Source organism: Larimichthys crocea, chromosome XXI (assembly GCF_000972845.2).
Source record: "Larimichthys crocea isolate SSNF chromosome XXI, L_crocea_2.0, whole genome shotgun sequence".
Classification (NCBI taxonomy): domain Eukaryota; kingdom Metazoa; phylum Chordata; class Actinopteri; family Sciaenidae; genus Larimichthys; species Larimichthys crocea.
Window position 1 is genome coordinate 8,649,178 of NC_040031.1, and position 21,069 is coordinate 8,670,246.

At 41.0% G+C, this 21,069-nt stretch overlaps 2 protein-coding genes and 1 long non-coding RNA gene across 5 annotated transcripts; 1 reads left to right on the plus strand and 2 right to left on the minus strand.

Moving 5' to 3' along the window:
• Nucleotides 1-713: 713 nt before the first annotated feature.
• gabarapl2 (GABA(A) receptor-associated protein like 2) lies at nt 714-8,790 on the minus strand. Its single transcript, XM_010749336.3, has 4 exons — nt 8,569-8,790; nt 7,052-7,107; nt 4,959-5,131; nt 714-2,448 (listed from the first exon to the last, which is right to left on the minus strand). The coding sequence occupies exons 1-4, from the start codon at nt 8,600-8,602 to the stop codon at nt 2,334-2,336; spliced, it is 378 nt and encodes a 125-aa protein (XP_010747638.1). The 5' UTR covers nt 8,603-8,790; the 3' UTR covers nt 714-2,333.
• Nucleotides 8,791-10,336: 1,546 nt separating this feature from the next.
• Nucleotides 10,337-14,080, plus strand: tmem231 (transmembrane protein 231). Of its 3 annotated transcripts, none has more exons than XM_027273020.1 (9): nt 10,337-10,480; nt 10,564-10,753; nt 10,827-10,993; nt 11,123-11,251; nt 11,378-11,521; nt 12,096-12,177; nt 12,271-12,376; nt 12,666-12,860; nt 13,889-14,080. In XM_027273020.1, exons 2-8 carry the CDS (start codon nt 10,615-10,617, stop codon nt 12,829-12,831), a joined length of 933 nt encoding a protein of 310 aa, XP_027128821.1. In that variant the 5' UTR covers nt 10,337-10,480; nt 10,564-10,614; the 3' UTR covers nt 12,832-12,860; nt 13,889-14,080. The 3 variants fall into 3 exon arrangements, with proteins under 3 accessions (XP_027128821.1, XP_010747637.2, XP_027128822.1); XM_027273021.1 differs by having other exon boundaries at nt 10,349-10,439; XM_010749335.3 differs by having other exon boundaries at nt 10,337-10,753.
• Nucleotides 13,900-19,595, minus strand: LOC113744220 (uncharacterized). Its single transcript, XR_003461364.1, has 3 exons — nt 18,257-19,595; nt 17,881-17,994; nt 13,900-13,928 (listed from the first exon to the last, which is right to left on the minus strand). It is a non-coding gene; the product is annotated as an uncharacterized LOC113744220 (long non-coding RNA).
• Nucleotides 19,596-21,069: the final 1,474 nt, after the last annotated feature.

Below are 21,069 nucleotides of genomic sequence, written 5' to 3' on the forward strand. Positions count from 1 at the left end.
TGCTGCGATTTCGGCAAAGAGGAAACAGGCGGGTCGCCGGACTCGCCGCTCCTGTGCCGTCACGAGTCACGTGACGTGACTTAGACACGCAAACAAACAAACAAGCAAGTTTAATTTTTGTGTTATAGTTTCCCAACAGTACTTGTTTGTTTTAATTTGTTTACTGGTTTGCCAGTACTTTTTATTTAAGATTTTTTCTTTTTGATAATAAAGCATTTTCTATTTAATTATATACTTTGTCCTAATTCTGTCCTGGGTTTTAACTATTTAACAATAAAAAAAGGAAACATCACAAAAAACACTTGAGATTTAGCAATCCAATGACGCGTCCACCTTATTTATTGAAAAGTATCGGTATCGGCGATTCTGACCCGTATTTACTTTGTATCGGATCGATACCAAAAGTAGCAAGCAATGTAGCACATCTTAAAAAGTTACTATGAAACAGAAAACGCTGTTTGCTTCGTGGTTTTCAGTGAAAACGGTCAGATAGGGAGATATATGTCCAAGATATAAATAGCCAATAGCAGTGCGCGGTCCAGTCCGGCTGCTGAGCCCGGTTCTGTTAGCCTGCTAACGGCATATTGCGTTAGCAGCAGTTAGCAATCTTAGCAAGTGGTTATAAAAATTAGTACACAACTCTTAAAATATCAGAATAACCTGAAAACACCTTTAAATATATATTCATTTCCAATAAGACAAAGACTGCAGGATTCATTTCACATTCGTTTTTATTGGTCAGGTCTTCCAGCTACCTCACCTTTTCTTCAAATATCTAAAATTCCTTCACGTCTTCAAGATATATTTAACAATCATACAACACCGATGACGTAAAACAAAAGCATTCCATCAGTATATATATATTACACATCTACATACCGTGTCTAAAAGCCTGAATTAAACTTTTTTGTTGTGTTGAATACTTCTTAACGGGTCGAGTAAAGTAAAAGGACGTGTCCGGACTCTGATTCAGCACCAAAGAAACGTCAGCTTCAGAGTCGTCCGAGAGGAGATGAGTGCTTCTGATTTCATAACTCTTTACTTGAAGTGTTGTGTACGTGATTCACAGTGATCCATACGAACACCAGGGTCCATCGTCAAATTTTTGAACTCAAAGTCGCTCAATCATTAACAAGTGTGCACACACTGAAAAACAGAAGTTCGGTGCTTTTATTGAGTCTTTTATGGATCCACACGCGAGTCATTGTGATGCCTCGTTTACTGTCGCTGCAGGAGGATGAATACTTTTTAAAAAGCGCATCAATCAATAACACGGGCGCGTTTGATTTTGTCTGTCATGGGTTCAAAGCTGCTTTTATTCTCTTGGCTTCGGGTGGAGTCGGAAAACAGAAACTGACGTATTACAATGCAACCTATACAATACATAGAATGTGCTTTTATTTACTTGTTTTGTTGAACTGGTTGTAGTTTGTCACATCAGATGTGACCCTGACCAGGGTTTAGTTACACTTTCAGTTATTTATTCATGTATTTAAATATGTTCTTGACTTTTTATTGCATGACGTCACTTTCTGGGCTCCATAGATGTCTTCGGTTTAATTATTTTGTCCAACCAACAGTCTAAAATCGTAAAATATTCAATTTAAGAGGATATAACATGGATAAAAATTCTAATTTTGGACAGTAACTGAGTGAGTTTTGTCAGATTGTCGCCCCCTGTGATCACGTTAAAAACATGACACTTAAACTTCAAGTAAAGCGTTGTCTCTCTTCAGCAGTTCACCGTAAATAATGTGCAAATACATAACAGCCAAGCCTGGAAGCACTCAGAAACATCCTGAGCACCATCATCATTCACCGCCGCCTTTATAGTCATTCTCAAAGCCTGCCATCATAGTGCAGAGTGTAGCTGTGGAGTTAAAGTTACATACATGATACGATGAGCCATACACATACATCCATAACATGGTTAATGATTCTAGTCACACGATTATAGGGATTTCGTTCTCACTTAAATATCTGAAATGTAGCATGATCGGGTGACGATGTGTGTCAGAGCCTTATTTAATACCATATATCTGATATATAGAATAATATATATATATATATATATATGTGTTGTGCCTATGTGTGATGGTTGTTATTATTTTACGGCAGTGTTAAAGATATTTCTGACGTTTAAACCGTAAAAAGACCAACCACTGAAGATCTAACGATCGTCTGAGCCCGTCCAAAAAAGGTTTTGTAGCATTTTGTTTCATTGTTACGTTAAATTTGTGGTTTTTTTAGTATCAAAAATCGACTGTGGTAAGTGTGTAAATGCGTACACGTCAAGGCCAACGGTGTGTCAGGCCTTAATGTGTGTGTGCGTGTTAACCCCGTGTTGTATAAAAGGCCTCGTAACCAAAGGTGTTTTCTCCGCTGTAGGCCACGTACAGGAAGCCGTCCTCGTCCTTCTCTTTGTCGTACAGCTGGCCCATCGTCAGACTGCAACACACAGCAGAAACCAGCCTCTGATTAGATCACACACACATTATCGATTATATTTACATCTGCAGTACGGCCCGGGTGAAGATGGAAGCCTCGCAGTGTGCTGACAACAGTTTTTTCCCCTACGGTATTCCCCGAGGACACAAACAACAGCAAGAACACTGAAATTCAAGAAATGCTGCAGATAAAAAAACTACTTGTCTCTTAGTTGCTGGAGGCTGACACATGCACACAATAATGCATTCATTATTCATGTAATATCTAACGCCAAAGTCTGGCTTTGAGCCCGATAACGGCAGAGTGATACCAACATATCACTGGCCAACAGTGTAACCGACCCCAGATAAGAGGAAGAAAATGAATGAATGAATGAATCGACTGTCTTCCTTTATATCAGTCCATGTTACAGATGTTTCAGGGTTTTTAGGGAGCAGCTCCTTGGATTTTATTGCGCATCTCTGTACTTTAATATTTAACATCACGCTGAATTTCATCAATTCTGAAGAGAGAGTATCTCTTACTGGACAATATTTCCCACTTGTGACTCATAATAACACTCCTGTAAAATCCGGTAAATCACTAGAATGAGGAAGCGACGTCTGTAGTATTTCCTTTCAGTTCCTATTCATACGCTTCCTCTGTTGACTCCTCGGGTTTATCTCCAACACAATGACCAAACAAGCTCTCAACACTGAATGCCTTGGGGACTGTGAGGTGAAGCTGCTAATTGTTATCAGGGTGACTTCTCTTTTTAGGCAACATGAAGCAACTAGAATTACTGCCCTGTGGTCGGAAACCTCCACTAACCTGTCAAGTTTCAGTTTACATCCACGTCGGCCCAGACTCTGAATACTTGATGGTACATATGTGTGATTACAGTGAGTAGACTGGTTAATTATCTTAGATGCATTGGCTAAACAGGTACAGCCTGGTACAAAAAACAGTTTTGATCTCTGTAGCTAATTTCCCCGTTCATGACAACTGTACTGAGGGTGAATTTATATACAACTCACCTGTTCACATTATATTAAGGCTTAAAGTTATGCAGGATTAAGAGCGTGCACGCTTTGATTGACCTGAGCTTCATTCAGAGGTAACATATGTCTGTATGAAGACATTCAAGTAGGTGGTGTTATGGAATTTTCTATCCTTAGTAGTTGAGGCCACGTGTAAGCCTTGTGGTCCTCGGCAGTATTAATTGTTTGTCTTTGACTAGGTGCCACCATATCTCAACACTGTGGTGGCCAGGGTCGAAGAGACCTGTTGCTGCCTTCCTAGTCATAATAGATAGCTTGTTGTTGACGGTCCAATCTGCGTAAGCGGACATCTGTGTCCCCAGACTAGAATATGTTGACAATAACACCTCCAAGAGTAAAGACATTCTCTTTGACTAATTCTGGGGCGTATAGTATATGGGGTGTGATCTTTGGGTTTAAAGTATATCCACCATCACGAGTTCGTCAGAATGTGAGACCGACTCAAGCACTTCTGATGAACTTTGAGAGTGTCTCTAGTTCTCCTTGGCCAAGTGTCAATAAATAATACAGCATAAGACATCAGAGGCTGCTGAACACTTTCTTCCTTCCTGACCTCACCACTGACCTTTGACTTCAGCAATTTCTCCACAACAGGTGGGTGCAGAACCGGAGACTACTTTGTAGTCAGCATTAGTGATTTAAAGTTAATGTGGGTTGCTACAGGTAGCCAGTGGAGCTTGATGAGCAGCAGGGTAACATGTAACCTTTTGGGTTGATTGAAGAGCAGGCGGACCGCCATGTTCTGGATCGTCTGAAAGGGTTTCACTGTGCAGGCTTGGAGGCCCGTCAGGAGGGCGGTACAGTAATCGAGTCACGCAATGACTGTGCAAAATGTTCATTCCAATTTTAGAATAAAATGCACAGCTATTCCTGATTTGTCGACTAGACAACAAACGAACTAAACGTTTTGTGTCACAGTGATCTGTGAACAGAGTCTTCACACAATTCAGAGTTCCCTTTTGTTATTTCTAGGTTATGCAACGTTTTACTCGTCCCGACCCACTTCAGATCAGATCGAGCCGCGATGACCTAAAATGACTTTGAGTTACAGCTTCTATAGGTGAACCGAGCCAACACAAAGCTGCAGGAAGCAGGTCAGATTCTTCATCAGCACATCAATGAGCGTAAACAGACAAAAAAAAATAATCAGATCAGTGTAAATCGAGAGCTCGGGTGTGGCTTCGCCCTCGCAGGGAGACTGATTACCGACATAAGAGGAGGACACTCGAACACTGATGGACAGATAAACACACATATGGGAAAGTCGCACTCCAGCATATCACGTTAAGAAGGCCAGAGCCTCGCAGTACGTGACTCATAGAACCAAACGCGTGTTTTATAGCTGGTTTGATATTGGATATTTGAGGGCGTTTAAAAAAACATAATATAAACAAACAATAATGACATGGAGGCGGAGTCCCGCACAAAACTGTACATGTGTTCAAGATTTCAGTGTAGCGTTGCGCTCACCTGGATTGGGGGACAGTTTTGTCGACGAAGAGGAAGATGGCTTTCTCTGAAGGCAGCTGGATGCGTTTCCTGATGATCCACATGAACTGGGCCACTGTGATGTCAGAGGGCACCAGGTACTTCCTCTTGTCGATGTCCACGATCTGAGAGCCGGAAACCTTCTCCACAATCACCTGGAGGACACACGGCGACAGAAGACCGGACTGTTAACACGCCACGGTTCAACATCAGGCACACATCTGACATATTATGACCTTTAAAAGTTGATATATCTCAGGCTTTTTTTACACACTTCCAATCATTTGTCTGTTTTCGTTTCTGCCGATGATCCATGTCTTTGCCGACTTTTATATTAGCCGATAGAGACTACGTCCATGTTTTATACCGTCTGTGCTGTCACCAACGCGCTTTCTCATCGTGGGAATTGTTCAGTCTCTTCTGTCTCTCAGCCTTTTGTGTCTTCATAAAAAAGTCTCAATCTTTTCATTCAATTTGTAAAAAACATAGAATATCTAACAATGCAGTGACCCTCAACTCGTGTTCACCGACTCAGGTTCCTCACGGCAGTCTTCCCATTAAACAGGTGAAGAATACAAGTTGAAAAGGATTGGGTTTAACAGGCATTATCGTCCACACAAAGGGCTCTAGGTATGTATTTCCTCTGCCTTAAATGCTCTACTTTAAGTTGTTTGGCACAGCACACGATTCTCCAGGATAGCCTGTCACGCTGATTGGGCATCCATTGTCCATTGGCAGCTCATTCTTCACATCTGCTAAAGTGGGGTCCAGTTTTAGGTTCTGACTTCATTTCTGTATTAAAATGATACCATTAGGAAAAATGGATCCGAATCCATCAACAACTTCTTTTTCAACTGCTACACAAAATCTACCTCCACCTCGTTCAACTTCCGGTTATCCGCCCGTATGGCTTCTCGTAGCACTTCTATGCAGATGACACACAGCTCTATCTGTATCAAACCTACTACCTACTTAGGAGTCGTTATCGAGGACCAACTAACCTTCTATGATGCCGCCAAGCCTGCACAGTGAAACCTTCTCAGATGATCCAGACGAGTTGGTCGGCATCAGCTAAAAAACCTGGGTGTTATATTTGACAGCAATGTCTTGTTCAGCTCCCATCTCTAAAATTAGGCACTTCTTATCAGCCTCTAAACAGATCTCTCAGGTGACCATTTCCTGTTTATAACTAATTCAAAACGCTGCAGCCCGGCTACAAACAAGGTCAAAGAAACCAGACCACAACACCACAATTCTGGCTTCCGGTTCACTTCCGGATCAACTTCAAAATCCTTCTGTCTAAAAACATCTCCACGGTCTTGTCCCCTACATATATCTCAGCCCTTCTCTCTGCAGAACCACCAGAGTCCTCAGACCGTCCCACTGTTCCCTGTTTGAAGGGGAAAAAAAGGCCGGGGACAAAATGTTTTTGGCTCCTCAGCTCTGGAGGCCATTAGATAGGCTGTTTATGGCTGTTTCGGCATATGTGTGTCTGTCTTTGTGAAACACTTGAGACCTGTTTGTGCTTTGTAACTGAAACACTGTAACACCTTCTGTATGCAGTCAGTCTGCTACATTCTTTTCCTGCTGACGTGGCTGAGGTTACCTCACGGGCTTTTTCGGAGTGTGTAATGTGTCAAGCTTGGATTAAAGTCTAAGGTTAACAAGGGACCGTCGGTTTGAAGGCCGTTACTTCGGACATTAAAGTAAAGATGCTGATGCTTACATCGTGTTGTTTTTATTCCTCAAAATTAAAACTGGTTGATGTTTCTCCTCAGAACTGTATCAAAAACCTGCATTTGGATTAAAAAAAAAAAGGTGACACGGCCAATACACCTGTTCTCGTACTACCTGTACTTAATGGGAAAGTACAAAAAGGACATTGTGGTGTGCGGTGACTCTGGTCGTCTTGCCTCAGGCGGCTCCTGGCTAATATAAAAATGGGCAAAGACGTGATTCTCTGAGCTGTATCTAATCTCTCTACCCTTTACCGCCATTCACTCAACAAGTCACTTAACCCTATCTGGACCCTTAACCTCCCATCCTACACCCGCCCCCGCCCTCCTGCCACTCACCGGTACTCTGTCAGGATATTTGTTGCGTATTTTGGCTGACTCCACACATCGGTGCTCTGAGGGAGAGACAGGAAACAAACAGGAAGTCAAGAGATTAGAAGGATGAGCGAGGCCTCTTGGGAGCTTTGTCGCCGCCTTACTGCCAAATAAAAGCAAAGCCCGGTCCGACATGCAAGATCGAGCAGGCTGGCAGCTGCCTGAGCAGAGGAGTGGATGCTTTGGAAGTCAAAGTATGACCTTAGCAGTGATCCTTAAGTCTTCCTTACGTTATATTTAACATTTCAGGACCAGATGCAGCAGGCAGACGCTTATCAGAGGCCAGAGAAAGGAGGGTGAGGTGATGGGTGCTAAAAAGTGTTGGATCCATTTAGGTTCAACATGTCACTCGCTCTCATTAGCCCAGATAAGAGGCCTACTTTTGGAAACATCTCGGCAAGAGCAGAGTTTCTTTAAAGGTACAGTGTGTAACATTCAGGGTGACTTATTGGCAGGAATAGAATATATAATATACGCTACTCTGTTTTCAGTGGTATATAATCACCTTTCAGTGTTTTTATTATCTTAGATTTAGACTTTTTATCTAGATGTACCGCAGGTTGAACAACACAGAGTCCAACTTCTAAAGTTAAAAACATGAAGCCAAGGTTTTGTGATTTCTTCCAAGAAAGGTAAAACTTGTTTTGTCACGCGATGGCCACCGTAGGTTCTCCTAAGTGAAGAATGTTGAGTTCAAAGCAATCGGAAATTACAGAATCTACCGATTACCGGATCTTACACGTTGTACCTTTAAAAAAAAAAAGGAGCCTTGAGGTTACCTGCAGCTGAGTGGCAGATATGTCACTTTAAGTCTGTTAAATTCATTATTAAATGAATATTCCCACCTTGAAACCTTGAAATGTTAGTTAAACACAGCTCAGGAACAAATACTAGGCAAACCCTGCCCGATTCGGCATCCATGCTCACTGCTAATTCCAATCACATGAACTGAATTTTACCATTTAATTCTGCTTAAATTTCAGCTGGAGCTCTGTGAAGCAAGGCAAACTAAAAGTTTAAGTACTACTGAGAGAAAGTGTGAATCTTTACACTGATTTAACTACTTGACTGACTTCTACACATAACCAAGTTTTTAGGGTTTTATTATTATTATAAGCACGGCTGCATCATTGATTATTTTTATGGATTTTGTTGATGAAGCGTCTCCATGCAAAAGAAAAGACACATTTCAAGCATCTAACAGCGAGATTTACAGGTGAAAGCCGTCGTTTGTCTTGCAGAAACAACATATTAGCATGTGTCTGTGTGTGTGTGTGTGTGTGTGCAAGTCACGCAACGTTACACCATGACGGATTTACATCAGTCGTTTGCGTGCAGCGGAGACAAAAGCATGCGTTTCTGCACCTTTCTGTTGCATGATATGGCAAATTAACGCGGAGAAAGCGAAACAAAAAAAAAAAAGGAGGAGTGCATGACATGACAAGAACATCTCTTGTTTCATAACAACCCCTTTTTGTTACCGAGGGAATGGTCCTCTTTAAACATCCATTTCATGTTTGCTGGATCCCCGCACTGAGGCGTGATGCTGCAGCTGGAGATGCGGGTTTTTAAAATAAATAAATATATAAATAAATATATGTATATATATGTGGGAGGATAGGAAATAACAAATCCAGACAGAAGCGATGAAAACAAAACGTCAACAAACGTCGAAGCTTCCGACTGTCCGTCCTGCTGTGAGGTGACGTCACTGTCTGACAGAATGATGCTGCCTTCACGTGCTGTCGGAAATATTCGGTTCATCACTGACTTGATTTTAAAACAATGCAAAAATAAATAAATAATAATAATAATAATAATAATAAGTTTAAGTTACTAGAGAATTTGTGTAATTTAATTAATTAATTCATTTGTATTCTATTCCTTAATTCAGAACAGGAACTATATTTCAATGATACACCTTGCCTTTAATAAGTGATTGTTAAAATTGTTATTTACTTATTTAATGGGATCGTATAGAGTATTAAACATAAACGATTACATTTGATGTACTGCACCACTTACAGCTACTTTTTCATGTGCAGACACAATTAAAACATATTACAGCACAATAACAAACAGTACAAAGCAAAGGACACATAATACACAATACAAAGTTACACACAACAGCACGTAACATACACCCACAATGTCAGTGGCTACAGAGCTGAGTATCCTTTAGCAGAGTGTTGGAGTGATGTATCACAGGATGGTGAGTGTTCAGTTGTCCTATTGTTTAGACGGACATTAAAGTATTCATGTTACACTGTCAAAGCAGTGCCTGTGCACAACTAACTTAATTTAGTCAAAAAAGTCAAGTTTATAGTTAACGCTAAGGGTAACGAGCGTTACACTACCATGGTGGCAGTTGGAGGTATAAATGCTTTTATTTTGGTAAAAAAAACAAAAAAAAATCACATATCTCTGTAAAACTACAAGCTCTAAAGACTTGTAGTTTTTATTTAAACATTATTTATTTGTATTCTAGAAGACCAAGCAGGCTGTCAGACCATGTTAAAAAAAGGGGGCTAGGGGCCCCACTGTATCTTAGGGACCCAACAGAGCTACAGAAACGTCTCCGCTACTGTCATAACATCGAACAATAACACTAAAACAAACCACACAGCTAACGTTAATTAAAGATGTTTAAGTGTAGGACGTGTGTTTTTGTTTTGTTTTTGTTTTTGTCCGTTGTGTCGGTGCCGCCTGAACGGACATTAAAGTATTCATGTTACACTGTCAAAGCGGTCCCTGTGCGTTTGCTTGACGCACAGCCCACAACTAACTAAGTCAAGTTTATAGTTAATACTAAGAGTAACGAGCGTTATGCTACTATGGTGGCAGTTGGAGGTATAAATGCTTTTATTTTGGTAAAAAAAAACAAACAAAAAAAAAACATAAAGACACATATCTCTGTAAACCTACAAGCTCTAAAGTCTTTTTATATAAACATTATTTATTTGTATTCTAGCAGCCCAACAGGCTGTCAGGCCATGTTAAAAAAAAGGGGGCTAGGGGCCCCACTGAGGCCGCCTATGTAAGTTAGGGACCCAGATTTTGGTGCTACGCCACTGCTGCCACCACCTGAAGAACAGAGCTACACGAACGGCTCTGATACTGTCATAACATCGAACAATAACACTAAAACAAACTAATTAATGAGTTTTTCTTAATAATTTAATTGGTTTAAGTGTCGGGTGTTTTGTCCGTTGGGTCTTTGCCGCCTGCCGCCCGGCAACCGATCAGTAACCTGTTGCCGTGGCAACCGCGAGACGCTGAGCTCAGCTCAAACATGGCGCGGTGCTACAGGCTAGGCTAACGTGAATAGCTTTAAAGAAAACGGCACCTTGCGGTAAAAACACGCACTCTGGACGGCGGTTTCACTTCGGGATGGTAGTTAGATGGACCGGACGGTTGAACCGTGTTTCTCATTGAGTCGTATGTGAGTGTTTGTCCTCTCTCTCTCTCTGTGTTAGCATCCGAGCTAGCCTTGCTAAGCTACATAACACGTGTTTGTGTCGGTACCGATGGCTTTCTACGAGGTCTACTCCCACCCGGCTCTGGTTCGGTACAAAACGAGCGTCTGCACCAAAGCTACGCTGTTTCTTTTTGTTGTCCTGTGCCTCACCTACATCCCACCTCTGCTGGTCGCTTACAGGAGCCAAGGTAAACACTGAGGCGTTTAGCTGGCTGAGCCGTGCAGGTGTGTGTCAGAACTTTAACTGTGTCATTTTTTCAGGTTTCTGGATAAAAAGAAGCACCTATGAGGAGCAGCCGGTCGTGAGGTTCCAGTATCAGACTCTACTGCTGGCTTCAACCAGCACTCAGGGGGACTACGTGGCCTGGAGCACCTTCCCACATCTGAACAACATGCTCGGGTCCAACCTGCGGATCCCTGCTGTGTCTGTAAGAGAGCCACAGCTGAACAACACACTAAAAACACATTAGACTTCAGGTTCAGGAGGATGTGAGGAGCTATTTATGTTGTTAAGTTTGCAAAACCAACCGTGCAGTTATGGTTTTTCCACTGTACAGGTCAGAGAAGAGGACCAGAACCAGGACGGGAAGCTGGACCTCCTGATGTTTGAACTGCAGCTGCCTTTAAAACCCGATGAACAGGTGTACAGCGTCCAACTGCTGCTCACCTTCAGCTACCAGCTCTTTGTACGTATACTGTCACTCACTGTCACATGCAAACCTTTAGCATCAGGGTTCAGCAATAACTTCAGGATGAGTGTTAGTAATTAATTTGCATTATTTTTTTAATTGTTTTTCTTTGTGTTCTGTCAGCGGATGTCCACGGTGGCGATGCAGAGCCTGGCCTACGTGCAGCACTCTTCATCCGTCCCTGGAGCTAAGCTGTTCATCAGCGGAGACCTGAAGCTGCAGCAGAGGACACCTCTGCCCCACAGAGGACTGTACAACGTTTACAATGTGAGAACGGCTCTGACGCTGCCTTTATCTCCCTCCACCTCCTCTTTCTTTCTCTCTCTCCTGATTTTCCCTTTTGCATCAACACAAATTCAGCAGAGCCCCTCAACTCGACTCTCCGGGTGACACGGTACGAGTACAGAGGACTCTGAGTGCATGCAAAACAATAAACAAAGAAAGATCAGTGATAAGGCGTGACACCTGGCAGCTGATTTTAAAAAGGTCTTGACCAAGATGGTCAAATTAGTCTCTCCACTGCAGAGCAGAGTGACCTTTCAGAAACTGGATTCACTGAAACACTGTTTGGCAGTTTACTTCACTGTCCATCATAAACTCTGTAAATCACAGAGAGTTGAGGCGGAGCAGCCGGAGGACATCAGAGAGGAAAACAAACTGAGCTAACAGCAGCTACAGTTGGCAGAAGTTTACTTCACTGTCCATCGGGAAAACATTTTCACTACATTTTCTCCATAAAATATGATCCAGTTTCACCAAAATCAGTGAAATAGTTCAGCTCAGTGTAGATCAACAGGATTTTAAATCACAGATTTTGTCTTGTTTCTCTGTTGATGCCAAGGTGTCTGTGATCGATGCCTCCAGCCCGTTTGCAAGTGCGTATGACCTCGACAACATAATTGGAAGCTACCAGAATAGAAACTGTAAGTTCACGAAACCCTCTTCTTTTTTTGTTTGCTTTTCAATCCACTCAAGCAGGATTGAAACTCACAGTTTATTTATTTTTTCTCCCATAGTGACCACGGTTCTGTCCGGTCCCATGCCCGTCTGGACTGTTGGACGAGCTGCCGGTTCTCCCTTTCAGCTCAAAGCCAAGATCCGATACCCCATGGAGGTCATAAGATATCCTTTATTAATCGTGCAGAGTGGACTGTAGAGTTGATAGGGAGGACTGATGGGACGTGAACAGACATTAGTCTTTGAGACGAGTATTTCAGTTTTACTACTGCTGAATTTGAAGTAGTTGTTTGTCTTAGAGGCATCTTTAACTTCCTTTGTTAAGATTTTATGAGTTTCTGTCTCCTACCACACAGCGACACCGCAAGTCCAAGTCCAGTTCTAAAAAAACAAACAAAGTTTGACGTCCTGTGAAGTTTTCGCCATCATTTCTGCCTTAACCGTCTTCCTCCACCTATCGCCCTGGCTTCTGGGAAACCATCAAATTTGCCTGGATTCAGTACGTCAGCGTCCTCCTCATCTTCCTCTGGGTCTTTGAGCGCATTCAGAGGTTTGTTTTCCAGAACCAGGTTCTAACCACCGTGCCCGTACCACCAGTGGGAAAACCTCACCAGTCGTGATGCGGCGATGCAAGCGCTTTGACATCAAGGTACCCAAGAAGAGTCCGGACTGTGTCTCAGCTTTAAAACTAAACACAGAGAATTTTAGAAAGGCTGTTTATTGTATAATTTGTAGTGCTGTCAAAATTAACGCGTTAATTTTGTCGATTAATTTTAAAGAATTAACGCGTTAAAAAAAATTAACGCGGTTTTGTTTACTTCCGGTGGCGGCCGCCATTTTGGATGTGGCAAAGTAGAGCTTTGTTTCCCAGATATATTAGTGTGTGTGTGAATGGGTGTATAAGAGGCATTAACTTAAAGCCCTCACGGAGACTGCGCCCTGGGCGGTCGCCCACATTGCCTACAGCTAAAACCGGCCCTGCTTGTTTTAGTTTACGGGCAGATCTGCCACATCCAATATGCCGGACGTAACGTATCGCAGCAACGGACCAACCTGCTCAATGAGGCATCTATGTATATGTCTATGATCTATCCTAACTAAAGGAGAGTCTATGTATATATGTCTATGATCTATCCTAACTAAAGGAGAGTCTGTGGTGTAAAGATGGATAAGGACTTTTAGGGGGAACATTTCATTTTAAAAAGTTGCCTGACGGCTCGTTGGACAAAAACAGCATTTGCACAGTTTGCAAAGCCGAATTTAAATCCACAGAAGTAACACGACTTTAACATATCACCTCAAAACAAAACACCCAGTCTACACTACAGGAGTGTGGCACTCCTCAGTATATTTCCTCATTCTGGCTTTTCTCCGTTTGCACTGTGCATATGTGCACCTTAAGCCAATAAAATGAATGAATTTAAATATACCTTCTCTGTGTTTATTCTACATTAATTTGATCATTTTACATAAATAAATATTCATTATAAGCTTCAGTCTCAGAAAAATGCATTTAATTTATTGATACATTTATTGATAGATTAATCGCGATTAATTACAGAATTTTTTGCGATTAATTCGTAAATTTTTTTTAATCGATTGACAGCCCTAATAATTTGTATTTCACACAAACATGTTTGTTTATAACTCTCACCTGGACATGTTTCTCTTCCACAGGAGCCACACTCGCTCCGGTGACCTTCTTCTTCTCTCACTGCTGTTTGAACAGAAATTCATAGAAAATATAAATATAGATTTTTAATATTTTTTACTATTTGTATATTTATGACAGTCATCGAAGAAATACATTTTTGTATAGCACATTGTACAGCTTTAGGTGTTGGATAATAAACAATTTGTACATTTTAACTTCTTGTATCGAATCTTTGGACTAAGAAATATAATTTGTAAGTAACAACTGTGAAACGTTACTACTAACTTTAACTACTCTTATTTAATGATGTAAAAAGACTGACTGTGACTATAAAGGTCCAGTGTTGCAGATTAAGGGGGCTATATTTACAGAATATATCAGTTCCTTGCTATGTTTTCATTAGTTTATGTTTTTGTTACCTTAAAATGAGACTTGTCACTACACCATTAGACATCACTAAAACCTACACACTGCTAGTTTAATTGTTATATATTAAATTAATAGATGTGAAAGAAACATTTAACTGTTGTAGCTGGTTACGGTAGAGCTAGTTTTAACTACTATATATATACACAGTGAGTTTAGTCCGGTGGTTCCTAACCTAGGGGTAGGTAAGGATTCTCAGGTGTTCCTCATAAACACAAGGCTTTGGTCGTTATGTGTACAAGAATACATTCACAACCTTTTCATGTCAAAACCACAGACTGTTTCTGTATTTGTAAAGCTCAGTGTGGTGCTTATAGCTAATCCTGCATAACTTTAAGCCTTAATATAATGTGAACAGGTGAGTTGTATATAAATTCACCCTCAGTACAGTTGTCATGAATGGGGAAATTAGCTACAGAGACCAAAACAGTTTTTTGTACCAGGCTGTAAACATGTTTATTTCTGCTGTGAAGTTTTGAACATGGGGACTTATGGAGACTGACTCACTTCTGGAGCCAGCCTCAAGTGGACATTAGAGGAACTGCAGTTTTCGGCACTTGGGATCCATATTTATTGCGTTAAACTGGACGTAGCCTCGTCTAATTTGTCTTTTTAGACATCAGACCTCTTGACAAAAAACGCCTCCAGATGTCACCGTATTTTATATTTATGTATGTTTCTAAAAATCTAATTCCTTCATCACATTAATTAATTCACCGGGGGCCTCCCAACTGCTAGCTGCTCTTTAAGCTTTGTTAATATGTGACTAATTAAGTTCCCATTATAGCCCATAGCACATACTGTCAGCTGACATCTGAAAAACAAACTGACATTGAGAAACTGTTTTTATGTAACACCACAGAGACGACAGTCATGGTTTTTATGTTCCCTCGGACGCTGTCCCAGGAGATGTTTGTCCGTATACGTACAAGTTGGTTTGTTGCCTGTTTGTGTGTGTGTGTGTAGTTTTGGACCAGTACCACTGTATTACCTCATTGAAACCACTCAGTCGGCCAGTTTGGTTTGAGTCAGACAGTTTAGTAAAGAATCACACCCTGTTTGCTCAACTACAGCACCAAAAATTTCCAGCTGTCATTTAATTTAAGCCGTTCTGGAGCCACTTTTTATGAAGCAACAAGTACTTTTAATAAAGGGGAACATGTGTTATGGGTATTCAGTCATATTGTTGATTGATTCAGGTCCAAATTTAGTGCAAAATATTTAAATTATAAATATCATGCTGTAAATACGACCTCCCTTTACTGGTTGAAACGCGACTATTGCAAGTGAATTTAGCTATTTGCTATTGGCATCAGAGATGTAGCCTCTCTGAGATGTTAGCTTAGCTAACCTTACAACCAGGCGGCAAAAACTACAGCTCCGTTAGCTCTGTTAGCTCCGTTAGCTCCGTTAACTCTGTTAGCTCTTTTAGTTCTGTTAGCTGTGTTAGCTCTGTTAACTCTGTTAGCTCCGTTAACTCTGTTAGCTCCTTTAGCTCTGTTAGCTCCGTTAGCTCTTTTAGTTCTGTTAGCTCCGTTAACTCTGTTAGCTCTTTTAGTTCTGTTAGCTGTGTTAGCTCTGTTAGCTCTTTTATCTTTCTTAGTTCTGTTAGCTCTATTAGCTTGGTTAGCTATGTTAGCTCTTTTAGCTTTCTTAGCTCTATTAGCTTGGTTAACTCTGTTAGCTCTTTTATCTTTCTTAGTTCTGTTAGCTCTATTAGCTTGGTTAGCTATGTTAGCTCTTTTAGCTTTCTTAGCTCTATTAGCTTGGTTAACTCTGTTAGCTCTTTTATCTTTCTTAGTTCTGTTAGCTCTATTAGCTTGGTTAGCTATGTTAGCTCTTTTAGCTTTCTTAGCTCTATTAGCTTGGTTAACTCTGTTAGCTCTTTTATCTTTCTTAGTTCTGTTAGCTCTATTAGCTTGGTTAGCTCTGTTAGCTCTTTTAGCTTTCTTAGCTCTATTAGCTTGGTTAACTCTGTTAGCTCTTTTATCTTTCTTAGTTCTGTTAGCTCTATTAGCTTGGTTAGCTCTGTTAGCTCTTTTAGCTTTCTTAGCTCTATTAGCTTGGTTAACTCTGTTAGCTCTTTTATCTTTCTTAGTTCTGTTAGCTCTATTAGCTTGGTTAGCTATGTTAGCTCTTTTAGCTTTCTTAGCTCTATTAGCTTGGATTAGCTCTATTAACTTGTTGCCGTTGTTTTTACTCTTTGCCTGTTAGTTTCTGTTAGCTTATTAGCTTGGTATCATTGCATCTTAAGTGCTCTGTTAGTTCTGCTGTTAGCACTTTTAGCTGTGTTAGTTCTGTTAGCTCTATTAGCTCTTATTAGCTTGGCTAGTGTTGTGGTGTTGCAAAACCACCCCGAATTGCTGCAGACCTGAAATACAAACAGAGGGATGTCTGAATGAAGGAGACAAAGACAGATTCCAGTTTCGCCTTGCAAAGGGAGAACACAGCTCTGAATCCTAAACAGACCCCGGGTCTGTTCACCTTCTCGCCCTGCTGAGTTCTGGGGTCCCACAGCTTCGCCTAGTTTTATTAACACACACACAAACAGATACAAGGCATAGTCATAGGGCGTTCACATATACATCTACAAGCCTTTCATGGTCATTTCTCTTAAACAAACACTGTTATGGGATGTTTTGCTCTATAGATAGTACTCTTCCGGAGAACAGTTTGCAGGCACGTGAGAGTACTCTGTCTAGTAGGACATCATAAACTTTTGACACAACCGTCTAGTAAGAGGTGGGTCGGCGCTCAGTGGAGTCGCCTATTTCGCTCTCTCTGTGTGTGTAGCCCTGACAGGCAACTTCTGCAAAACACTTATACTAGTTACACAACACTCAAAAGCAATATACTCTGTGTGACCTTATACTTACACAGATACATTTAACACACATCTATTTTAATTCAAACATTATTATACATTTACCCACTAGCTATGTTAGTTCTATTAACATTGTTAGTTCTGGTAGCTCTGGATGCTAACGTCATCATTCTATGACAGCCACTATGCTAACAGGAATAATGTTCATCCTCAGAGGAACATGAACGCGTGCACCAAACATCATGACAGTCTCTCCGATAGTTTCGCCCAACATCAACCCGCACGGCAGCCTCTTGGTGGCACCAGAGTAGAATCAGGATCACAATAGTTGTTAGGGTTCATCCTCTGGGAACCATGAATATCTATAAAGCCCAACCAACACTGCCATCCAAACTGAATACGAACCTGAGTGTAATAACTCATTAAAGGTATAACAGTATGTAACACCGCAGGGCTCAACATAACATTTTTTAGATCAGAGTTTTACTGGCCCCTTGGATATTTTCACTGGCCCGGACGACAAAAATGAAAATAACTCTTCTTTTTTTTCAACCCAAATTTTGATTTATTAAATTAATTTCATTCACATTTTACAATTTACACATTTCAGATAATAATTTTTCTTTCTAATAATAACTAACTAACTAAGAACGCATCTGCCGTAGCACACAATCACATAGAACAGTGAGTGGGAATTATTACTTTCCTCAGCTCTACCCTAAAATTGTAAAACACATCTGACAGATGCATTTAAAAGAAACCTACCAACTCAAGACTTCGAGGATGTCTTGCACCAGAACAAAGAAGAGCAGATGTTGAAAGTCCCTTAATAGCTGCAGGCACTGCTTTGCTCTTCCAACCATTTCAGCACTTGCAGATCTGTTGGATTTACACAAGCACAAAAAAGTACAGAACAATTAAGTTGACAGAGGGGATTGACTTTAAGACAGCATGATAAGGTAAGCAATATGAGCTTATTGCTTATAGTGAATAATGATACTGTTTGTACAGCGCTTTCAGAACATCCATCACCTGAAAAATTTTAAATAAAATTATAGGAGAGAATACACTAAAACGATACATAATTAAATTTGTTGTAATTTCAATTTTGAATTTTTTTAATACTTGTTATCCACATCACCTTTTTCAGTCTATCATTGCCTTTCATGGCATCCATTGCTGCCAACTCCAGGACATGTCCCAGGCACTGGATGTTAATGAGATGGGGAACATCGGCTCTTACAGTAGGAGTGTGGTGACACCTCCAACCCTCCCCACCATCACAGCAGCCCCATCAGAGCCAAAACCCAGTTAGAAAGCTCTGCCTTCTGAAGTGCTGTAGACAGAGGAACACTTGTTTTTTAGCAATACACTCAAAGAGTGATAACACAGCAATATAAACAATATATATAGTGTCTTATTCGGATGCCCATTCGGATGTAGACCCCCTGAAGATCTCTGCCACTGACATCTGTAGCAGTGTCTGCCAACACACTTATGAAATGTGCTGCTCTAATCTCAGCTGCACAGCCCTCCCACAGCTCATCATAGATGACATTTTCAAACCTGAGAAATAAAAAAGTAGTAGTTAGGACAACGTACTCACAAGGTATTATAGTTTTAGCTTCTTGTGATCAGACAAGTAAATAAGGATAGTATGTAATCATACCTGCTGTAGCTTCAGCCCTCGTCAGAGCTGTCAAAGCGTCTTGGTGTGACGTGTCTTAAAACAGCTGACAGTGCCAAGAAAAATTTAAATAAGTTCCCCACCCAGCCGCACCCGTCCTCCGCTGGTGTCTAAGGTATGTGGGACACATCACACCAAGACGCTTTGACAGCTCTGACGAAGGTTGAAGCCACAGCCCAAATTATAAGCAGGTATGATTGTTTTGAATCCAAACAGTATGAGCACTTTTAGTTTTGAACTTTAACAATATTGCGACCCGACGTTGACACCGTTCTTCTTGCAGGGCTGCTCTGATTGGATTTGATTGTGTGATAGGCAGCGTTGATCAGTTTCGTCAACCGCCAATCAACTTGCCCTGCATGTACTTTTACTGGCCCCAGGCCACCGGGCCATGAGTTATGTCGGTCCCTGTAACACAGTGACTATTGTCTAAGTGACACGACGCTGTGCTCTTTCCTCACTGCAGCTGTTTTGAGCTGATTCCACATCAGTGCCACGGGGTAAAGTCACCATCCAGCACACATTTAACTGGTGACCCAAGAGCTTTAGCATTGGCTGCAGAAAGCAGATGGACAGGATATGAAGTCTGACTTATACAGGAAACAGGTGCATCCTTTCCTTTCAGACTATTATTTCTCTCCTGATGAATGTTGTGACCAAACTCTCTCCACTCCTGTTCAGTCACAGCAGTCAGCCCAGCTCGGCGTCTGTCTTTCAGCCTTTTTATTTCATCGAGCTCTCACCAACCACTAAAAGTCAGTCCCACATTTACTCTTTTACGCTCACTCTCTCCTTTTCTCTTCTCAGCTTCCTCCGTCAACGTCCTCTTCGCTCTCTTCTCCTCTGTCATTATGTTCACAGAGGCTGCTGAGCCCGGTTACATCGCTTGCTTGCACAGCTCCTGTTCTGGCACGACACTGGCTCTGCTCCCCGTCAGCATTCCCTATAAACCTCCTCTTTCCACTAACACTCCCCCAATGCTCTGAGCCCACAGTCCAAGCAACAAACCGAGCTAACATCAGCCAACTTTCTCCTCTTTTTGTTGTTTTGGGATGAATTCATCCACTTAAAGAACACAAACGGTCGTCCAGCTGGCGAGCTTCATGAATAATGTAGACAGACTCCCTTCATGCTGGTTTATATTTGGATTGTGTGCTGGTCCACCAGAAGCAGTTATCTCTCTCTGCAGTCTGGCTTCACACCCACGATAAGAACCTGTCTCTTTCTCTTCTTCATCCTCCTCGTGCTCTGATAGTGGATTTGAAATACAAAAATACATTCACACATTTCTGTTGTTCATTTATATTTTATTCTATCATATTTAAATATGATGGTTGTAAAGTTGCTGCACTTTTTGCATTTGCAAGTCAGACCTTGACATGCAATAATACAGCAATCTTCTTCATGTACCTCAGTACGTGCATGTTAATCTTTATCCTGCAAAGCAGCCACAGTTATCAGATCAATGCAGTGACATAAAAATATGAAACTTTACTGTACTGGTGTCATTTTGCAATTATTCATTTGCATTAAAAAAACAAGATAAACAAGGTTATTTAGTCATAACATGCCAGAATCAGCCTTGTAAATGTTAAAGTGTAACAACTTTACAACCATCATTCTTCAGTGTCATTTTAAAGAATATCACAGTAAGGATAATATATTCTGTGCATACTTTTCCAGTTTACCTTGTGTACCGTGAGCTGTTGTCAGACACCTTGTTGATGATGATGATGATGATGATGATGATGATGATAGTCATCAGCATCATCATTATTCAGAATTGTTAAACAGTTAACAGTCCAGCAGCCTCAAAAACATGAACGACTTTTTCCAAACCTTTAAGGCGTGGTACATTTTAGATTATTGGACCTTCTTTTCCTTTGGTTATGTGAGTCAGTCTCTCAAATACTCCTCCAGGGCGCTCAGGTCTTCTGGTCGTGTTTTCCACAACAAAATCTGACCGAAAGTTTTGTTTGTTTTGTCATACAATGAAATGAAGGCTCCCCTCACTGAGGGTGCTAATACAGCTAGGGTGTGGTAATCTATTTGTTGTTTTTATGTTGTTGTAGAATACCTGCATTTATAATTTTGACAGAAAAAATGGAAACAAGTCTGCACAGTCATTTTTAAGTCATGTACATAGTGACACAGCCCTGGAACAATTGAATTCTTAGTAAAAAATAAAATGTGTTAGGATCATATTTGCTTAAAGAAATAAAAGGTTAAGGCTAAATTCAAATTTACTTAAATTAAATTTGACTAAT